The sequence below is a fragment of the Nasonia vitripennis genome (genome assembly GCF_009193385.2).
Source record: "Nasonia vitripennis strain AsymCx chromosome 1 unlocalized genomic scaffold, Nvit_psr_1.1 chr1_random0009, whole genome shotgun sequence".
Taxonomy (NCBI): Eukaryota; Metazoa; Arthropoda; class Insecta; order Hymenoptera; family Pteromalidae; genus Nasonia; species Nasonia vitripennis.
In genome coordinates, this window is record NW_022279596.1 from 1,807,458 (window position 1) to 1,827,648 (window position 20,191).

At 32.5% G+C, this 20,191-nt stretch overlaps 3 protein-coding genes across 22 annotated transcripts in view; 1 reads left to right on the forward strand and 2 right to left on the reverse strand.

Annotated features, from left to right (window-relative positions):
- Positions 1 to 20,191, reverse strand: part of LOC100116395 (high affinity cGMP-specific 3',5'-cyclic phosphodiesterase 9A) — an 815,596-nt gene that overhangs the window by 214,462 nt on the left and 580,943 nt on the right. The window lies entirely within an intron of this gene.
- The window catches only part of LOC107982128 (probable serine/threonine-protein kinase tsuA), a 183,762-nt gene that overhangs the window by 13,643 nt on the left and 149,928 nt on the right, over positions 1 to 20,191 (forward strand). For 2 of the 5 annotated variants that reach the window (XM_032601375.1, XM_032601374.1), the window contains 7 exons: positions 8,117 to 8,546; positions 8,639 to 8,809; positions 8,886 to 9,128; positions 9,194 to 9,385; positions 9,475 to 9,737; positions 9,870 to 9,981; positions 10,063 to 10,756. The exons of 2 other annotated variants lie outside the window; for them this stretch is intronic. In XM_032601375.1, the coding sequence (XP_032457266.1) occupies positions 8,444 to 8,546; positions 8,639 to 8,809; positions 8,886 to 9,128; positions 9,194 to 9,385; positions 9,475 to 9,737; positions 9,870 to 9,981; positions 10,063 to 10,211 (1,233 nt within the window). In that variant the 5' untranslated portion in view covers positions 8,117 to 8,443 and the 3' untranslated portion in view covers positions 10,212 to 10,756. Of the gene's footprint in view, positions 1 to 8,116; positions 8,547 to 8,638; positions 8,810 to 8,885; positions 9,129 to 9,193; positions 9,386 to 9,474; positions 9,738 to 9,869; positions 9,982 to 10,062; positions 10,760 to 20,191 lie in introns of those variants that run through there. One more of the 5 variants, XM_031933133.2, reaches the window with a different exon arrangement.
- LOC103317632 (protein ANTAGONIST OF LIKE HETEROCHROMATIN PROTEIN 1-like) lies at positions 11,556 to 12,036 on the reverse strand. The gene is made up of 2 exons (XM_031933229.1): positions 11,904 to 12,036; positions 11,556 to 11,841 (listed from the first exon to the last, which is right to left on the reverse strand). Exons 1-2 carry the CDS (start codon positions 11,969 to 11,971, stop codon positions 11,562 to 11,564), a joined length of 348 nt encoding a protein of 115 aa, XP_031789089.1. The 5' UTR covers positions 11,972 to 12,036; the 3' UTR covers positions 11,556 to 11,561.

Below are 20,191 nucleotides of genomic sequence, written 5' to 3' on the forward strand. Positions count from 1 at the left end.
TTTCTACAATTATATGAATTCAAAATACCATTTTGGTATTATAAATATCTTAAATATAAAATAGGGTGTCGGTAACATAGATTTCTGTAATGTGTTAATTTTTTTTTTGCAAATTATTTGTGCCTTTTTAGTGTGATTTTTTCTTATTTTAACCTAAATAAGTTACATACTTCTTAAAAGAGTCAATATATTTCAAAAGAAAATTTAGATTATCAGTTTAAAATTTTAAGGAATATTTAAAAATAGTTGCAATATGCAAGGTTAAGTAATTAACATTTTTATTAACTTAAAAAGATTATAAAATATTTTCTAATATTTTATTGATATATTTCGTTCTAACTTAATCAAAATATACATCAACAAAATATGTCTAATATATTTTAAGATTAATTAAGGAAATGTATTGAAAACCTTGTGATATTATTATATTTGTATGGAACATTATGGAATATAATGAGAAAATATAATTTTTTAAAGTTGTATAGTATATTTCAAAACAATTGCGCAGAGTAAGCGATTTCCGCAAGTCCTCTCGGGTGACAAGACACCCGTGCGAGGATCGCTTACTTCGTGCACATGTATCGAACTGTAAGTTTTAAAAGTGGTGCGCTAAAAACGTGGTTTTCATGGGACTTGTTTTTTGTGTAGCATATGCGAAACAACACTTACATATATAGCAACGGGATGTCTCGTGCTATATTATTTGTTACGCGCACTAGTTAAAAACTCTTGTGTTTCGTGCACAGAATACTAGCCCGGAAAACCGCATTTCGTGCAGGAAGTGTTAAAAAATGTTGTAATATTTGATGCTATATTTGTTGAACTCTGTCAATTTGAGAAACTTTGTTTTACCGTCCCATTATCCTAAATTTTTACGTACAAACTTAAATAAACGATATTTTTTCAAAATAAACGATAATATTTACTTATATTACCTTTCTCAATAACTTTATTAGAAAAAACTAAAAAATCTCTATGAAAAAAACGCGTTAACAAAATGTAAAAAAACGGACTGTTTTCCCATTATGCTACAGTAAAAACAAAGAAAACAAGACTAAGTGGATTGAAATCCACTGATAAGTAGAAGCTGAGATATAGGCATCTGTGAACGATCACACACACATTGTCAAACACATACATCTGTCCGTACGGATATTTTACAAAACTACATTTCTACTTAAAATGCATCGAAACAGACTTCCTAATTGTTTTTACACAAACTCTAAAAATTACTATTACAAGGCTTACTTACGTAGGAAACAAAATTAAAAAAAACACGTCTTACCCGAATGTAGTCTCTTATTTATCTCGACTTAAGTAAAAGAAAAATTATTATTTTAATGTTTATAAAATATTTTGAAATATTTCTAAGAAAATGTATTACAATCTTGTAATTTGACATTTCTAAAAATTGTTTCATGAATATTGTAAAATAATGCTGAGTAATATGACTTGGAAAGATTATTAAAATGTATTAAAATATTTTATCAATATATGTTGCCTTTATCAAATAAAAAAATTATTTGCGTAATATTTATAAAATATTTTAAAATCATGAAAAGAAAATGTATCTTAAACTCGTAATTTAATATTTATTCAAAATATTTTACTAACCTTTTAAAATATTTAAAAAAAACACTATTTTGAAATGTTTTTATCATTTTTTATAATATTTCATTCCAATATTTTTTTTTAACGAAATTAATATGTTTCTAAGCAATATTTACAAAATATTTAAAAATATGTTTTAGATATATTTTATAGCGATTTATGCTAATTATTATAATTTTTTATTCACCAAAAAAATTTTTACAAGGCATGTGAATCATGCCTGAAAATCCTGCAGAGGTAAACAAAGTTACCGGATAGCATGACCTGATTACAAAAAAAAAACGCTGCCAATTCATTGGCACGTAGCTTCCTCCGACTAAATTTATAGTTCTAATAGGTAAAATATTATTTAAATATACGATGTTAATGTTTTTTTAAATATTTCCAATCTCGATTATTTTGCTGAAGGAGCAATTAAAAAATAATACAAAATATTGTGGATCTGAATAAGTTGGAATTGAGTACAGGGCAACTACAAAAGAAAAGTTTTATTTATATTTCAATTGTATTATTAATATTTTACAATATGTCAATGTTTGTGATTAATATGTTGCGTCAAATATCTCTTAGACGTAAATTTTCGATAACAAATGGTACAAACTGAATCACAAGTAGCAACGTGCCATTTCATTGATCCACTCCTTATATATTTTTTACACTTTTCGCACCTCATCCTTTTAGAAGAGTGCACATTTTGCCCATGTTTATATAGATTACGCACTTGTTTAGCACATGTTCTGCATGTTTGTTTCTCATTGTCATGTAACTTTATGTGACGACTCAAATTGCTTTTTTTCCGCTCAATTTTCCGCGAAATTGATATGTTTCTTATTTCAAAAACCCAACGACTCATTCCCATTCCTCTTTAATTATACATAATCATATTGATAAACTTTCAATAATAAAACTAGTGTATTATATACAACAAAGGTTATAAACAAAAGAGAAATGTATATTTTATTATTTTTCTAATAAAAAAAAAACAAGTGAATGTCTTGAGACTTAATTTTTTTACTCTACACCACTTCTTTTAGAACGTTGATTCACCATTTGCATTATTCATACACAGTGTCGTATATCAGAACTCCGAATACCAAATCAATCAAATTATCAGGTTCCAAATCTTGTGGATCTGAAACGGATGAAATCGTCGAAAAAGTTTAAAATTATAATTCAAAAATTTTAAATGTATTGTTTTAATAAACATACAATATATGTTAATGAAATATAATTTGAATTCAATATATTTCCTAAAAGTATTTTTACTGCGTTTAACCAAGCCATCTGCGCAAAGATTGGCAGTACTCATGTACTATATGTCATACTGATGTATATATATCATTTTGACATAAATTAATAGGGAGGGACTTTAACGACGTGCAACGACACCCCTATAAGAGGAAGAAAAAGTTTTGAGAAAAATAAGTTTTTACATTTTAGCTCTTTACTTGAGAACCACTCGACGAAATCGTTTAAAATTTTAGCAGCAAATAGCTTTTTTTATGGTGAATCAGCAAATACAATTTTGAAGCATTTGACTGCATTGTTTTAGAGATATAAGGAATCAAAACATTTTCAAAAAAAAATTGAAACCTTAATATCTTAAGAATAGGGGTTTGTAAGCAGCGCAATGAACTTAGCCAAGACACATAAAATATCTACTTTTTCCCAAAATCTCAAGTGCAATAAAGCCTTTTTACTTCCGTAATGGAGGCACAAAAAAACTCATTTTTTCCAGTTTTCGATTTTTTACTGAAAAAATAAGTAGTCAAATCACTTGAAATTTTAATGGAATATAGTTTGACACGTGACCCATCGACATGACTTTTTTCGTGAGGTTATGATGTTTAGTTTCAGAGATACGAATATAAAAAAAATCACCTTTTTCATTTTATCTGCCGAACAAAGCGGTCGATCCCGAGGCCCAAACGGGGAAAAGTAGGTAATTTTATTCTCTTTCAAATGCATATTATTACTATTCTTATTATTAATATATAATAGTACATTACGCAACTAGTGCGAGGGGAACACGATTTACGCACGCGCGGTAGTTCGCTGAACTACCACGAGTGCGTAAGTCGTGTTTCCCTCGCACGAGTTGCGCATACTATTTTTCATAACAAGTGTCGCGGAGCTCGACATTATAATAAATTAGTATATTATACAAATTAAATTTATTTCATAATGCGAAATAGGCCACGCACCTGTGAAAGCTTATTCATACAAAAAGTTCGTTAAATCACACATTGTCGCTATATACGAGTGTAATTATACTAAACTAAAATATTTTTGCAAATTTAAAAATGAATAATTTTTAATAGAAAATTATTACATCTTTTATCAAAAAATATTAAACTACAACACAAATATAGTGTATCGTACATTGTAGTTAATTATGATGATTGTGTACATTAATTGTAACATTACAATTATTAAAATGAATAGAAATATTTTTGTCGATGCTTTCAATAGTAAATGATTGTTCGCTTTTTTCATCACTGTTTTATCTACGTTTTTTCAACGGTGAACCACATGTAGCTCGCTGTGTTTCGGTTAATCGATAAAATTCATCCTCAGCGTGTGGTTCATCATCATCTCGACCTTCTGAATCAAATCTGGTTCTTTTTAACGAAACTGGTACAGATTTTTTGGGTTGATCAACTGTAATTTCTGCTCCAGAAGTAGATGCTACTTGATTGTCACACTGCGGTATATGGTTATCTGCCACTACAACTTCAGTAGGTTTTAGGACGATCGATTTAGATATTTTTTTATGAATTTGTTCCTTATGATTCATAGATTCATTAATCTAGCCCTCAGCTACTGTATACGATTTCCAACCGCCATGTCTTTTTAAGTCAGTAAGATTACCTCCTCCATCGACTAGCAAAGTTGCTGAAGTTCTTCGAAAACTATGACCAGTGTATAAGTGAGGATTTGGTAATTTTAACCAATCAGCTATTTGCTTTGGCATTTGACCTATTGTATTGAGACCAATCGGCTGTCGTGTGCATTTTTCGTCTATATAATGTATGAAGAATCTTTTGTGTTTATCGATTTCAGTTGGTCTAAGATTCATATAATTTTTACATATTTGATAGAATTCTCCACGAACTGCAAAAGAACGAGGGACATTATTCTTCGTTACTGGAATTTTTATTAATAATCTCGTCGACTCATCTTCAATGTCATCGGTTGTTATATTAGTTAATTCTCCTCTTCTCAACGCACCGAGAATTCCAAAAATAAGAACAACCTACAACAAAATCAATTCTCGTAAATTGTTGAAAAATGAAATATAATTTTAAATTTTTTATAAATAAATTACTTTTTTCACTAAATATGCTTCGTCTGGAGCATCATTACAAAATCTACTAACGTTTTCCGCAGTGAAAGTCTTGGATTTTTTTTTTTTGAATATTTAGCATTTTTTCTTGATGTAAGCTAAAAGTTGATGATATTGGCTTATATCAATATGATCAAAAGTTTTTACGGTAGTCTTCAACATTAAATAACGGTTCCATAGTGTCGGAGGAGAAAGTGTCATTGCTAATTCTTTGAAATAAGCTAAAAATATTTCTTCAACGAACATTGTGGTTTTTTTTTTGTTGAACGCCAAGACTTAAAGTTGTAGTATGTTGCAACATATAGACGTTTTGATTTGTCCGGCAATAAATCTAAAGTTACTTCTTTAGCTGCTTCAGCGATTTCGGGTGGAATTTCATTTCCATAATCGGATATATCGTCTGTATCACAAGAACTGTTATCACTCATGTTTACTTTTCGGTTAGGTACCAATAGGTTATAAACAAGACGTCTTGCACTAATGATACACAATTTCTCAATCATACATATGTAAAACAAATGACAGCGACAGGATAGGTTTCCCCACGCACGTTTCAAATGTTCCCGCGCACGCTGTGAGAGAACGTGCCTAAGTCGATGACTTTAGCGCCAAAACAAATGACTCTAAAGTCGAGCTCCGCGCACGCTGTTATGAAGAAGTATTTTTTCAACAATTGAATTTAATCCATTCTATAATTTTTCTCTTTCGAGAGAATTTTTCTATATTAAGTACTTTCAGTTGGTTAAAAAGCTCATTATAAATATTTATTGCTTTCATATAGCTATTTTTATTGCTTCTCTTATTAGTCTTAGGTATAATGATACTTCTATTTCCAATAATACTATCTGATACTAGGTATTTTTCTTTTAGATCATAATAATGCAGGTTCAAAGATTCAAGAGCAAAAAGTTGTACTATATTTAGAAGATTGTCGTGTGATGGAAACTTATTTTTATTTATGATTTGTAAAATTTTATTTTGTAGTTTTTGAACTTGGGCTTGACTATTTCTATATGCTCTACCCCAAGCAATGGTACCATAGCTAATGATACTATGGAAAAAAGCATAATAGATCATTTGAGAGTTTCTGTAGGCATGGTTTTTTTATATGTTTCATGTGATTTTCACACCTTACGTTGCTATCAAAAACAATTCATAGATATTTAAAATGTTCTACCCTAGTTATATTTTTGTCGAGAATTTTGATGTTTACTTGAGCTGGTACACTTCTGATACTGCTCCCAAAAGTCATACAAACAGTCTTTCCTACATTTAATGACAACTTATTTAATGCCAGCCACTCCGATATCACATTTAGAAAATTGTTCATGGTATCTTGGGCTTTTATCCAATTTTCACCAGTGGCTATAATAGCAGTATCATCTGCACACGAAATTATAGCCTGGGGGGGGGGGGGGGGGGGGGGGGGGTGAGCGAATGCATTGGTTTGCGTAAGCGTGTGTATGGACAAATGCTTGATTGCAGTACATGGGCGCTTGTGATTGTGAGCTTTTTTGCGCAAGGCTGGTGGAGAGCCCCGCCGCTCTGTACTAGCTTTCAGCAGGCGAAAGAGTGAATAACCTAACCTTACGTTAGAAAAGTAAAGAACTTGTGCACTATAATACCTGAAGTTTAAATTACATAGGTTGAAATTAAATAACTTGATGACATTATGCAGGTGGTTTTTTTTTCATAAAATATTGCTTTAAATATTATTATCATTTTATTACATTATGTTACGTTTTATTATAATTTATTACAAATCCATTGATCTAGGATTTCATGGGGGTCTCTTCTTTGAAACGACAAATGTAACAATACATGAAAATGTATAACAAAATGTAAATAATTGTCTGTAATTGTAATATTATATAATAAAATTGCGATTTTTTTATTTTCTTACTTCTGCTTACATCCTTTTACTTTTTCTTACAATTTCATATTCATTGTTAAAGTTTATTATATAATTATAATTAAAAAAGTATATTGACTATATTAGGCGATAAAATAACATATGTAATAAAATGTAATAAAATGTAAAAAAAGTTAATAGATCTGAAAATGTAAGAAAGTGTACAAAAACGTGTGAGAAAAAAGGTCCGAAATCCAACAAAAAGGTACAGTTTTTTACATTTTTTTACAATTTTTTTCCGTTTTATTACAATTTATTACAATTTATTACATTTTTTGTCCACTAGGGTACTTATTCCTATCCACCTTTTTTCTCGTTCGGAATAACTAGCCTTATTTTATTATGTTATCGATGCTCTAAATGTCAACAGTTCCTTGTTTCCTAAATTTTTTTATGTTTTCCTAAAGTTTCCTAAATTTATATTTAACAAAAGTAACTATAGTAACGCAATTATCGTATTATTCGAAATACAAATGAACACGCGGCTATCTAAATATAGTATTATATCGTTCATTATCATAAAACACACCACATAAAAAAGAAACCAACTACATGGTGATGGTTACTCTTCGTTCGCTCAAAGCATTAGCGAAGAAAAATATTAAAAATAAGGAAGAAAAATTAGTAGAATATCATACTTCAGTTTTTTAGCGTTGTTCCTTAAACCGCAGACTTTCCTGTGTTATTATTCCGTTAAATCAGCCAGAAAAGTATCTTTAGTGCAGTACTTAAAAATTGTTTGTATTCAGCTGTAGATTTAACGCTCGTAATCATCTCTACCTGCTGGTATCAAGCTGTGCTTCAAAACACAAACTTATTTGCAAATAAAAACATTCTAAAAAGTCTTTTTAGAGCAGTGCTTAAATAATTGTTGTATGAATGTTTTATACCTCAAATTTATAATTAAGATTTTTTTATTGTTCCAAAAGAAATAGGTTTTAAATCGTCAAATTTTATTCGAAATAAGGTTACCGTAAATAAATATATTAAATGTCACTCAAAAATATACTGTAGTCAGTAAAAAATCAAAATAGGCAAATGTACTATATGCCACAAACGTGCATACATAGCAGTGTGCAACTATAACAGAAGCGCCTTGTCGGGCCTGCTAAAAAATCTTGCACGCAGCCTAATTTGATAAGCTTTTTTTCATTAAGAATTTATTTATCTTACATACATGACGTGTATACACATACGTTTCGCGATACTGTGTGCGATATCTTATACCAACTATTTAAATATTTCAGAGAATCACTATAAATATCGCACACAGGACACAGTATCAAACATGGCATCACACACAGTATCGCGCACAGTATCTTACACAGTGGGTGTATTCCGAAATGGCAACAGTAAGTATATTTGGCAACAGCGCAATTTCAGCAGTCGACATTTGACGTCCTGTAACGGTCAATGACGGCTGCTGACTACTGGAGCTGTGTTCCGAATCTGAAGACAGTAATCAGCTGATTGAATTGCTAATGATTAAGGAAAAGAAAATCATTGCAAGCTCTTTCTTTAAGAGCTAAACAAGTTTTAAATTATTTTCTTGTTGTACAAATGTATGTTACACAATGGATACAGTAAAAAGGCAGCAAGTAGTTTTAGTTGACCCAGTTACCAAAGAAACCTTTAAAGTACTTGTGAATGTTCAAGATGTTGAAAGGGTTAAAACCGGTAAGATATAACCTAATATTCTTTAACAAAAATTTGGGATTATTATTCAATTATATACACAAATTTATTAGCAATTTTTTTTATAATTGTAGATCCAAACTATAAGCAGAAGATGTTAAATAGCATAAAGAAGGCCAAAAATGTAAACAGTTGCTTGGAGCCGGATAAAACTGATGATTTAGTTAAGTTGATATTAACGGATGGATTCCATCAGGTACACACCTTAAAGGTGCCTATCGAAGTGCGCAAACAGGCTTTAAGTGGTAAATTATTATACCAATATATATTAATAATAAATTGAAAAATGTAATCTTGTATATACATATTTTTTTATTATAGATATACGATACGCAACAAAGTTATTGAACGGGCACTTATCAGCTTTGAAGAGTAATTCTGAAGTCAATCAACAAATTTTATGCAATGGTCTTACCAGCGAATTTGAAACAAGTTCTGCTGCTCTCCAAGAAGGAACATTCGCTGCTGAAAAGAAGATGTATGAATTAACACTTAAGGATCAATTAAAAATGGAGACTTTTACTTTCATTGTCGACAAAGAAAGTTTCAACCGTGCAAAGACAGGTATTTTTTTGTATTTTTATTGAATGAATAATAGATGAATTTTATGGAATAATTTTGTTACACAGATATGGTGTTTGCGACAAAACTCTTAGATGATTACAAGGCATCTATAAATAAACAGAAGTTGAATAGTTTATCAACGGATATGAATAAATGTGGTGATGATACTGCTGGAACAGAAAATAGCAGTGATCAATTACAAAACCTCATTGACACATATGAGAACGATGACTTTGATGAGGATATTACCAAAAAAAGTAAATATAAATAAAAAACTGATGTATCACTTAAGACAGAAATAATTTACCTAGCATCAATGAAATTACAAAAATGAATATTTTTATAGATACTGGTCGTTATGTATGGAGTAATCAAGAGACACTGTTACTGATCCATTTGTACAGACAATACGATCCAGCTTACAGTGAAGGGAAAATAACCAACAAGAAATTTTGGAAAAAGATTAGTGATGTTATGACTTCTAAAGGCTACGACATAAGTACTACTCAGTGTACGTCTAAAATGGATTCACTCAAAAGGGCTTATAAAAGTGTAAAGGATCATAATGCTCAAAGCGGGAATGATAAAAAAACATGCAATTATTATGAGGTAAGGAATTTGATTTCTCACGTATGTATGTACATTATTTGCATATATAGTTATTTCACAGATGAAATGTCTTGCATGCAATTAACCAAAAATATTAAAACGATGAATGACATAATATTGTTTTTAATTTAGGAGCTTGATGAGTTATTCCAAAAGAAACCATGGATCAAACCAGAAGACGTAGCTGGATGCAATATGCCATTAGGCAACTTAGATACAAATAAAGGATCTGCGAATCCTTTGAGTGAGTATACATTTTATGGCAGTGATGAATGATAAAACTGTTTCATAAATCCGTATAAATTTTTATTCTTGTTTTTTCTAGAGCATACAAGATCAATACTAGAAGCAAAGAAAGTAAGCTATTTAGAAGAATCTTTAGAAATCAAACGCTTAAAAAGAACAGATACAGAAAATTATATAGAAAGAAAATTATCTGTCATGGAAGATTTAGTACGAGCTTTTAAAAAATAAGATATACACTAGACCCAAATGTTATTTCAGTATTGTCTAAGAAATGGTTAGCTTTTGCGTACTGAAAGCGATGATTTGTTCTTAACGGGCTTCAGTACTGTAGTAAATGCAATGCTATTAAAAATCAAAGATTACTAAGTTATAATATCAATAAATAATAACTTAATTATTGCCGTATAGAAAATTTCATCAAGAAAAAGTTATTTGTTTCATTATAATATTGATACGTAGTTCAATATTTTTGTTTGATTATTAATAAAAGATTAAAGTAGGAGAGAGTAGACCATATTATAGTGCAGAAACAAAACTATATATGTGATATACGTCCATTATAAGAAATATTGACTATTATTTTAATATTCATAGCTTTAAGCTTCATAGTTCACTACTTAGTTGAGTACTTAAGTTTGTCAAATATGATAAAATATAATACGTTGGAATTTTCAAGGATTTATCTAGAATAATTTATGCTGTTCAAATGTTTAAGATGTTCAAAGATTATTTACTTTTGTATTTCTGATAAAATAAAGCTGTTTTTTAAAAAATGATTATTTAAACATTTATTTTCAGTAAATATTTTTCCTTCAACTTGCCAATTTTACACATAGGATTAGCATAATGGAGAATAATTGTAATTACATATTTTTTTAAATAAAGCATACAAATACAGAGTATTACAAATTTTCATTTTCTGAAATATTTTGTATACAAATTTATTATTTTTTCTTTAAAAAAATTTTTAGATTACATTTCTATTTACAAAGTGACAAACAGCATTTCTCTTTCTAACACTCTGTTCTTGTAAAGCGTCATTTAAAAGTAAAGGCGCAGGATTCATATCAATAGTATCCGGAACGACCACAGGATACTCAAAAGTGTCTTCTTGTTGTAAACAAATATTATTCAATATGCAGCAGCATAGGATGTAATAAGGAATCAAGTCTGTTCTTCTCATGGGCAATTTCTCTATGAGATATCGCCATCTACATTTTAACAATCCAATAGAGCGTTCTATCATCATTCTTGTTCCTGATAACACTCTGTTAAAGTGGATTTGCTCTACGGTTAAGTGCCCATCATCACGGTAAGGCACCATTACATGGTTTTGAACAGTGTAAGCTGAATCACCCAATATGTGACTATTTTGAGGAAAATATTCTGCATTGCATCTTTGTTGTACTCCAGAGTATCTAAATACCTTCATGTTATGTACCGATCGTGGAAGACCAACGTAACAATGAATAAACTCCAGTTTGTCATTACAAATCACCTACAAAACATAAGTTAGATTATAATTAAAATATGTACTTGGCTTTCCTCATATACATTATTTTTCTATGTAACAAATTATTATAAACTTACTTGTAACTGCATTGAATGCACACTCTTACGGTTTATATAACTTTGAGCATCCCTTTTTGGAGCTGGAATTTGAATGTGTGTACCATCAACGGCTCCTATTACTTTTGGAAATCCATATCTTGCTTCAATTCTATTGAATGTAGCAATTGCTTCATTTTGTGATGGCCAACGAATAAAATAGTTTCTATATTTGCAGATAGCACTCACTATATGATGCACTGCACGCCAAGCTGTAGCATTACCCACATCAAACTTGGCAGTTACTGATCTGTAAGAATTTATAGTTAACAAAACTAAATCTTAAACAATATATTAAAAATGAATGCATACCTATACGAGTCTGGAGTTCCAAGTACGTATAATGCTATAAACAATTGTTTTTCAGGAAAAATTGGCATTCTTCCAAATCCAATGCCTTCTAAGTCTGGTCTTATTATATTTAATAAATAATAAAATATTGTGCAACCCATTCTGAAAAAATAAATATCAGATTCAAAATAATTGCACTTATTTAAAAATAAGATTACACAATGATTTCATTATCACTGCAATAAACTTATGTCACTTTTTTATTAATATGGAGATGCTTACCTATAATTTTATTTAAATTCTTGTTCACTGTATCTATAAATTACTGTTTCGATAAACAATTGTACTCGAGGTCTTCTATTTTCATTTTGATTTCCAAGCTCATTTTCATTCAGTATTAAATCCAATTCATCTTCTATGTCACTATCACTACTTGAACTGCTTGAAGAATCCAAAATAATAGCTTCTATTACCACAGCTTCCTGGGGATCCATAGTTTTATTAAAATTTAGCAAATTAGCAAATTTTCTGTACTCTCAATCATTAGCACTTCAATCAGCTGATTACTGGCTTCAGATTTGGAACACAGCTCCAGTAGTCAGCAGCCGTCATTGACCGTTACAGGACGTCAAATGTCGACTGCTGAAATTGCGCTGTTGCCAAATATACTTACTGTTGCCATTTCGGAATAAACCCAGTATCGCACACAGTATCGTACAAAGTATCAGACACTGTATCGGACATGGTATCGGTCACAGTATCCCACACAGTATTGCCCAAAGTATTGATATATGTGGAAGTATTCATTAGCCTGTGACAGGAGAACCAACGAGCACTGTAGTTGTTGTTGCTAAAACATGGAGGTGACGTGCAAGCTCTTTTTTTCACAAGCTTTTTTTTATTACGAATAAATTTATTCTACATTCATGACGTTTATACACATATGTTTTGCGATACTGTGCGCGATATGATGTATATCAAGAAGTTTATATATCACAAAATCAACAATTTGAAATATGAAATTATATCGCGAAACAATTGCTAAGTTATTAGTGTTTCCATCTTGTATAAATTTGAAAAATCTAAATTATAAAAGAAACAATTCTGAAATATCGGGAAATTTTGATTGCGTTATTAAAAAATCTAAAACTAATTTAGAAAATAAACAAATTTTATCATGCAAACATACAACTTTTTTATTTACACAAAATATAAGCGATAATCCGTTAAGCATAATAAATAATAATAATTCTATTTCGTTCAGCAATGCCTAATTGATAATTAGGTCCCTGCACACCGTGACCACGAAAATTGTCAACGACGGGCACTCCTGAAATCTCATCCTGAACCCTAAAATGAATAGTGAATTTTAACATTTCATGACTAACATTGTTATTAATAAATTAAATACTTAGAAGCTTGATTTACCCATTTATATTTCGGAAATTATGCAGTACAACACAAGCTGTTATTATTCTCGCCACTTTTCTTGGACTTTAATGTAAAACTCTGTGTTTCTGAATACACCTCCATACATTTCTCAAGACTCCAAATTATTGCTCGACTTTACAACGAGTTCACACAGTCACCTGATCTTGCGTATACAGAGCTTCTGGACTTGCTTCTGGTGCCCTACGGATTGAAGTCATTAATATCTCTGATTGTGTATATCCACTGTCTCCTGACGGAAAATTGCAATGGTTTATAAATAGAGAATATTTTAATATCTTTCAATATTGTAAGATTTGAACAAACCAAGATGATGATGAATAGCGTCCTTCAATCTGATACACATCTTGGTCTGCTCTGAGTCTTTCAAAATATTTCCTAGCTGTGCTGAATTTCCAGATGTGGCGATCAGTATTGCTACCAGGGTAAAGTAGTGAGTTTTTTAATTTTTCATTGCATTATTAGAGTTAAACTTGCAGTTATAAAGTAGGGTTATGTTGTTGATGTGATTTGCTTAGACTTTGATTCTGCATTTCCCTTATTTTCCTATTGAGTATTTACATTCATAAAATAATCATTATTTGAATTTGCTTCTTAATTTTATTTAATGATAACAAATATCTTTTTTGAAATTTAGTAAAGATGACAAGATTAGAAGCAAACCCAGCCAGCTGCAAATTGATAACTTAATTGATCATATGAATGACAATCCTCAATTTGCTCGTGCCCCACCTGGTCCAGAAAATGATCAGGACTGGGAGAAGCTGACAACAGCACTCAATTTATTAGGAAATACTCGTACGAAGCAACAATGGATCAGAGTAAGCTGTCTGACATTTACTATTTGCCGTAAAGGGACAGATCTGTTCCAAATGCAATTATATTTTCCTTTTTGCAGACATGAATTACCAGCAAAGGGCAGTCTTAAAGAAGTTAAAGATAATTTCCAGCCAAAATAAGTTACTGAATCTTGTCAACGGTACAGTCTTCAATCAATATCTACAGCCACAATTACAGAGAAGGGAGTCTGTGTAAAATCAATTGCCTCCGGCAACACGAGTGCGACTTAACTCTCATGGATCCAGTCAAGGTCCATCTTAACAGAAGCCACATACAGTTACTTTAGCAAAATCATCATTCCAGCAGGAGTCACATGCAGCTACTTTGGCTAGAGCATGATCGTTCCAACAAGAGTTACATGCTGCTACTTTGACTCAACGATCACTCCATCAGAAACCTGCACTAGCAACGAACGCACAGTATCGCAAAACATATGTGTATAAACGTCATGAATGTAGAATAAATTTATTCGTAATAAAAAAAAGCTTGTGAAAAAAAGAGCTTGCACGTCACCTCCATGTTTTAGCAACAACAACTACAGTGCTCGTCGGTTCTCCTGTCACGGGCTAATGAATACTTCTACAAATATCGATACTTTGGGCAATACTGTGTGGGATACTGTGACCGATACCATGTCCGATACAGTGTCTGATACTTTGTACAATACTGTGTGCGATACTGTGTGCGATGCCATGTCTGATACTGTGTCCTATACTGTGTGCGATATTTTTAGTGATTCTCTGAAATATTTAAATAGTTGGTATAAGATATCGCACACAGTATCGCGAAACGTATGTGTATACACGTCATGTATGTAAGATAAATAAATTCTTAATGAAAAAAAGCTTATCAAATTAGGCTGCGTGCAAGATTTTTTAGCAGGCCCGACAAGGCGCTTCTGTTATAGTTGCACACTGCTATGTATGCACGTTTGTGGCATATAGTACATTTGCCTATTTTGATTTTTTACTGACTATAGTATATTTTTGAGTGACATTTAATATATTTATTTACGGTAACCTTATTTCGAATAAAATTTGACGATTTAAAACCTATTTCTTTTGGAACAATAAAAAAATCTTAATTATAAATTTGAGGTATAAAACATTCATACAACAATTATTTAAGCACTGCTCTAAAAAGACTTTTTAGAATGTTTTTATTTGCAAATAAGTTTGTGTTTCGAAGCACAGCTTGATACCAGCAGGTAGAGATGATTACGAGCGTTAAATCTACAGCTGAATACAAACAATTTTTAAGTACTGCACTAAAGATACTTTTCTGGCTGATTTAACGGAATAATAACATAGGAAAGTCTGCGGTTTAAGGAACAACGCTAAAAAACTGAAGTATGATTTTCTAATTACTTTTTTTGTCGTATTTTTAGTATTTTTCTTCGCTAATGTTTTGAGCGAACGAAGAGTAACCATCACCATGTAGTTGGTTTCTCTTTTATGTAGTGTGTTTTATGATAATGAACGATATAATTCTATATTCACTAAAAATATAGCACGCAGTATCGGACACATTATCACGCACAGTATTGTATAAAGTATCGTACAAAGTATCGCGCACAATATCGCACACAGTATCGCGCACAGTTTTGTACAAAGTATCGCACTCAGTATTTTCACAGTATCGCTCACAGTATTGCGCACAGTCTCGTACGAAATATCGTACACAGTATCGTACACAGCATCGCGCACAGTATCGCCCAAAGTATCGCTCACAGTATCGTACGAGGTATCGCACACAGTATCGCACACATACTCTGGAGTATTTCTTTATCCTCGTGAAATATTTGAGCCGCTTTGACGCATTCTTCGGCTCTTCTAAGTTTGCCGTTTCCTTGATCCTGACTAGCAGCCGACCTGCTCTCCACCAACTCCCACCTCGAGTGCGGATTGCACCGCTCACTCAGCCAGCTGATGTTCCTAGTTGCCGTGCTGTTGTGGGAGGCAGAAGCCCTGTTGGTTCAGGCTTTTTATGTTTGAGGGGCTGAGGCACGCGCACCGCTGCCCTGCCGTGACGCCGAGCACCTCGAGCTAGCTAGTGCAGTTTACGAGACTGACCTTGTGCTGCTGTGTCGTGTTCAACTTGCTCTTGATAGCTGACTACCTGATGACCTTGCTCGTCTCGAGCCATGTCTCGGTCGACATCCGTTATAGGTTAGGAGAGCAGCTTGCTTTGCTCGATCCTGTAGCACCTTTAAGCAGCGAGGCGGTCAGCACGGCTTCGTACCACTTCATGATACAAGCGAGGCTCCCGTTGTGCAGGTTCGTTGCAGTTCGGGCATTAGACTCTTCGGTAATCGAGAGGTCACGGCGCTCCTCCTAGTGAACTATCAGGATCAGCTTCTGCTGGTCGGTCAGTAGGTCCTTGTGCACCTCGCAGAGCTTGCGCTGCTCAGCCAAGCCGTTGCATTAAACGCCGGCCAGACTCGTCGCGAGAAACTTTTGCGGGTGATGCGCAAACCAGTAATAAGTGATCAATTAAGTATCATATGATTTCAATATACTTACTTACATGCGCTTGCTTGTTCCTACATCCATCATCCGCATTGCAACTCTTAGTATTTATTATCCCTGGTAAGTAAATAGCAACCGAATACGGTCGCAATTGGGTCGCTGTTCGGTTGCTGGGTATTATTCGCAAAAACGTTCATTTGCGTTTAAAAAATCTGTATAAGGGTAAAATGTTGATTCATCCATTGCTTTTACAGTAAAAATATATATGATTTTACCGCATGAAATAGTATAGACTACGAATATACGAGCAAAGAAGGTGTCTGTATGATAATACACAGACTTTCTAACCTGAAAAGTGGAATTTTCACTATGCAGCCACTTTGCATTTATGCATAAGTTAACAATAATTGGTCTGTCAAACATCCATTATTACATAAATAATCATACATTTCGTTGATGATATATCGATATCTTCCAGGGACGTGATTAGCCAACAGATAGAGCTAGTCGTATAAAAATTCACGCGTAAAACGCGATAATTTGAAAATATTCATATACTTACAACATAATAGTTAAAGTACTGAAGCTTTGTAAGGTAAAAATTCGTGCGTAAAACGCGCTAATTTGAAAATATTCTTATACTTACAACATAATAGTTGAAGTACTAAAGCTTTGTAAGGATATTTATTAAATGATTTGAAAACAGTCGCAGGCAGTATCTACCATTATAATGCCTTATATGCAGTGTATTCATGCAAAATGTTAAATTTGTGGTGTAGATGCTTATTGTATAATGCAGAAACAGGTTAGCGTAACCATTTTTGCTTGTTTGTCTTTGCTAGCTGTTCCACACCGAGACCCATTTCTCCGGGGGCAAAATTTACACATGGGTGTTTACATGAGAATTTAAACTACAGCTTAACTTTAAGATAAAGACAAGAGGATACACTGCTTTAAGAGCTTGAAACAAATCACCATACAAAATTTTAGCCTTCTAAGTATGATAGTTTTTAATTGAGTGCAAAAAAAAATTGAAAAAAGTAATCATACAATCATTGAGAATTTGATTTTGCTCTCAATTAAAAACTATCATGCTTAGAGGACTGCAATTTTGTATGGTGATTTGTTTTAAGCTGTTAAAGCAATGTATCCACTTGTATCTGAACTGACTCGAACATTGAGTTCTGTCAAGATCAATACTTTTACACTTTATCGTTGATAATCTTGAACACACAAATTTCACCTGATGGTTCTAATATCCAAACCCATATAAAAAGTGTACATATGAGTGTGAGTGTTGAGTGTAGATAAGTCATAAAACTATTAGAAACAAAAATTACTTGCAAAATGCCAGGCCTTTGCGTATGTTACTTTTAGAGCAGAACAAAGTTGAAAACCAAACATTGACTTCAAAACTTTTTGTGAATTTTATCAGTGATAATTTTTACTTATGCCCTGGGAAAACAGACAAAGTTATTATAACTTTCTGAATATGAAAATGCACCAGAAATCCGTTCTATAGTTGCCCATAGTTAATAGATCCTCCGTGTACAATCTTTATAAGAAATATGACTCGACAAATGGGAAATTAGTTATGGACCTCGAATTGAGTAATACAACATAGACATAGTTAAGTAAAAACTTTCATGGTAACTTGTTTTTGAATAATTTAATAAATATTCTTGCAAAAATTCAGATGTCTACCTTCAATACAATGCAGATGGTGTAAAATAATAATGGATTTGACATTATTTAAGAAAAAAATTACATAATCTGGTTAATAAAATTAATAGACATTACTTATGCAGTGCAAAATATCTTGTTTAACAAAACTCAACTCTTAAAATAAAGCTACTTATACATTCACTAGCTATTACAAAATCCTTATCTTTTAAAATTAAAAACCAGGAGAAAGAGCTTAAAATTTTTTGATTTTTTTTAATAGCTTCTGCAATAATACACACTACACGGCACAAAGTGTCTCTCCCGCTAAACTTTCATCTGCTTGCGTCAAAGCATCGAGTAAATAAGTTCTCAACTTTTTTTACCTTTCCTTTCTTGCGCGCGCGATGCAAATCATTTATATATGTAGCGCCTCTCTTTCGACGCAATATAGCAGGGAGTTTTAAAGAATTTCATTATAATAATATCACATTTTCAGTCCCAAACATAGGGTTCAGGTCAGACTGATTTATTCGTGCGACGTATGTTAAAAACATAAAATTAATTTAAAGTCTAGAAATAAACATTCAAACTTAAAAGCTTTTTTTATGGTAGCCCAATCGCTGACTACGAACTTAGCGGCAAAGATCGTGAGCACGTGGAGTGTAGACGAGATGTGGTTAGTCTCGTGCTACTTTATTTTTTAATGCTTCGCCCTGAAGTCCTTAAATCCACTAGATAAAATTGCTTTGATATTTATTTTTTCGAATAATCTCCTACGAAATTTGATCAACCTTTTAGTCACGGTATTTAATTGTTTTTTGTCATCTGTTTCTGTGACACTGCTATTTTTGATAATTCTTGTTATCATTTTTTTGTTTTCACCATTCCTAAGAATAGTTAATATTGGTTGCTGACTGTGCTTATCTTTAATTGTAAGTATAATAAGAGTTATTCTACAAATTAAGAAGAAAGATTATTAACATTTTTTGATTCATTTATTAATTATCAAATGCAATGGAATTATAAGCAACAGTGCTTACATATGATGTTTCCCAAAGTCGAATCTGGTAACGAATTTATTTTAAAATCATTTTTCAGTACAAGCTCTGGTGTTACATATGCAAGTCCTAAAGATTTTATGACTATTTTGAAAGTTTTTTTGTCGTAAGCTTCTGTCAAATAACTTCGAATCAAACTGAAGGACACCTTTCTACCTGACTTTGGAACATAGCTTATTGTTATTGTTAATACTCCGAGAGTATTCTCGCGTAATTTGCGAAGAAAGGATAAATAATTAAAATACAAATAAGCTCAGTAAAATAAAAATTATATTCAAATAAAAATTGCGAAGCGCACTGCTCGGAATTCAGCACTCGACTGACTCCGCCGCAGCCGCCCTCGCAGATGATCGATGCTCGACCCCACCGCTAGTCGCCGATCGTTTTACAGTCGCTGGGAAATCCCAAATTTCCCTTCTCCAATGCTTAACCACACAAAAACTATGAAACAAAACCGCTCAAAGCACTCGTTGTCGAAGCTGTCCCCGCCGCCCTCGCTAATCCGATCCGCCATAAAACCCGAGCCTAACATCCGCGCTGCACAGCTCGGCTCAACAGCGCGGGCCCACGCTCGAGTCGATGTTATGCTGGCCAGATGCGCGTACTCGAGATTCGGATTCGAGCCTACGTACTTTTCTTTCGAGGAAAAGCTATAAAACTCGAACCCGAAAACAGCGCGGTCTCACGTGCGCGGTACAACTCGACCTTTGTCCTGCACACTCTCCGCAACCGAAAAAATATACATAAATCGCGCGCTTGCCGTTCACACATTTGTCCAGACCGAAGTCTGTGACGTAGGAAAAACTCAACGTATTGTCTCACGAGGAGA

Coding starts and splice junctions, on each gene's coding strand:
- LOC103317632 (XM_031933229.1), bottom strand. CDS start 11,971: ATGCCAATTTTTCCTGAAAAACAATTGTTTATAGCATTATACGTACTT. Junction 11,842..11,903: donor GGAACTCCAGACTCGTATAG/GTATGCATTCAT, acceptor AAATTCTTACAG/ATCAGTAACTGCCAAGTTTG.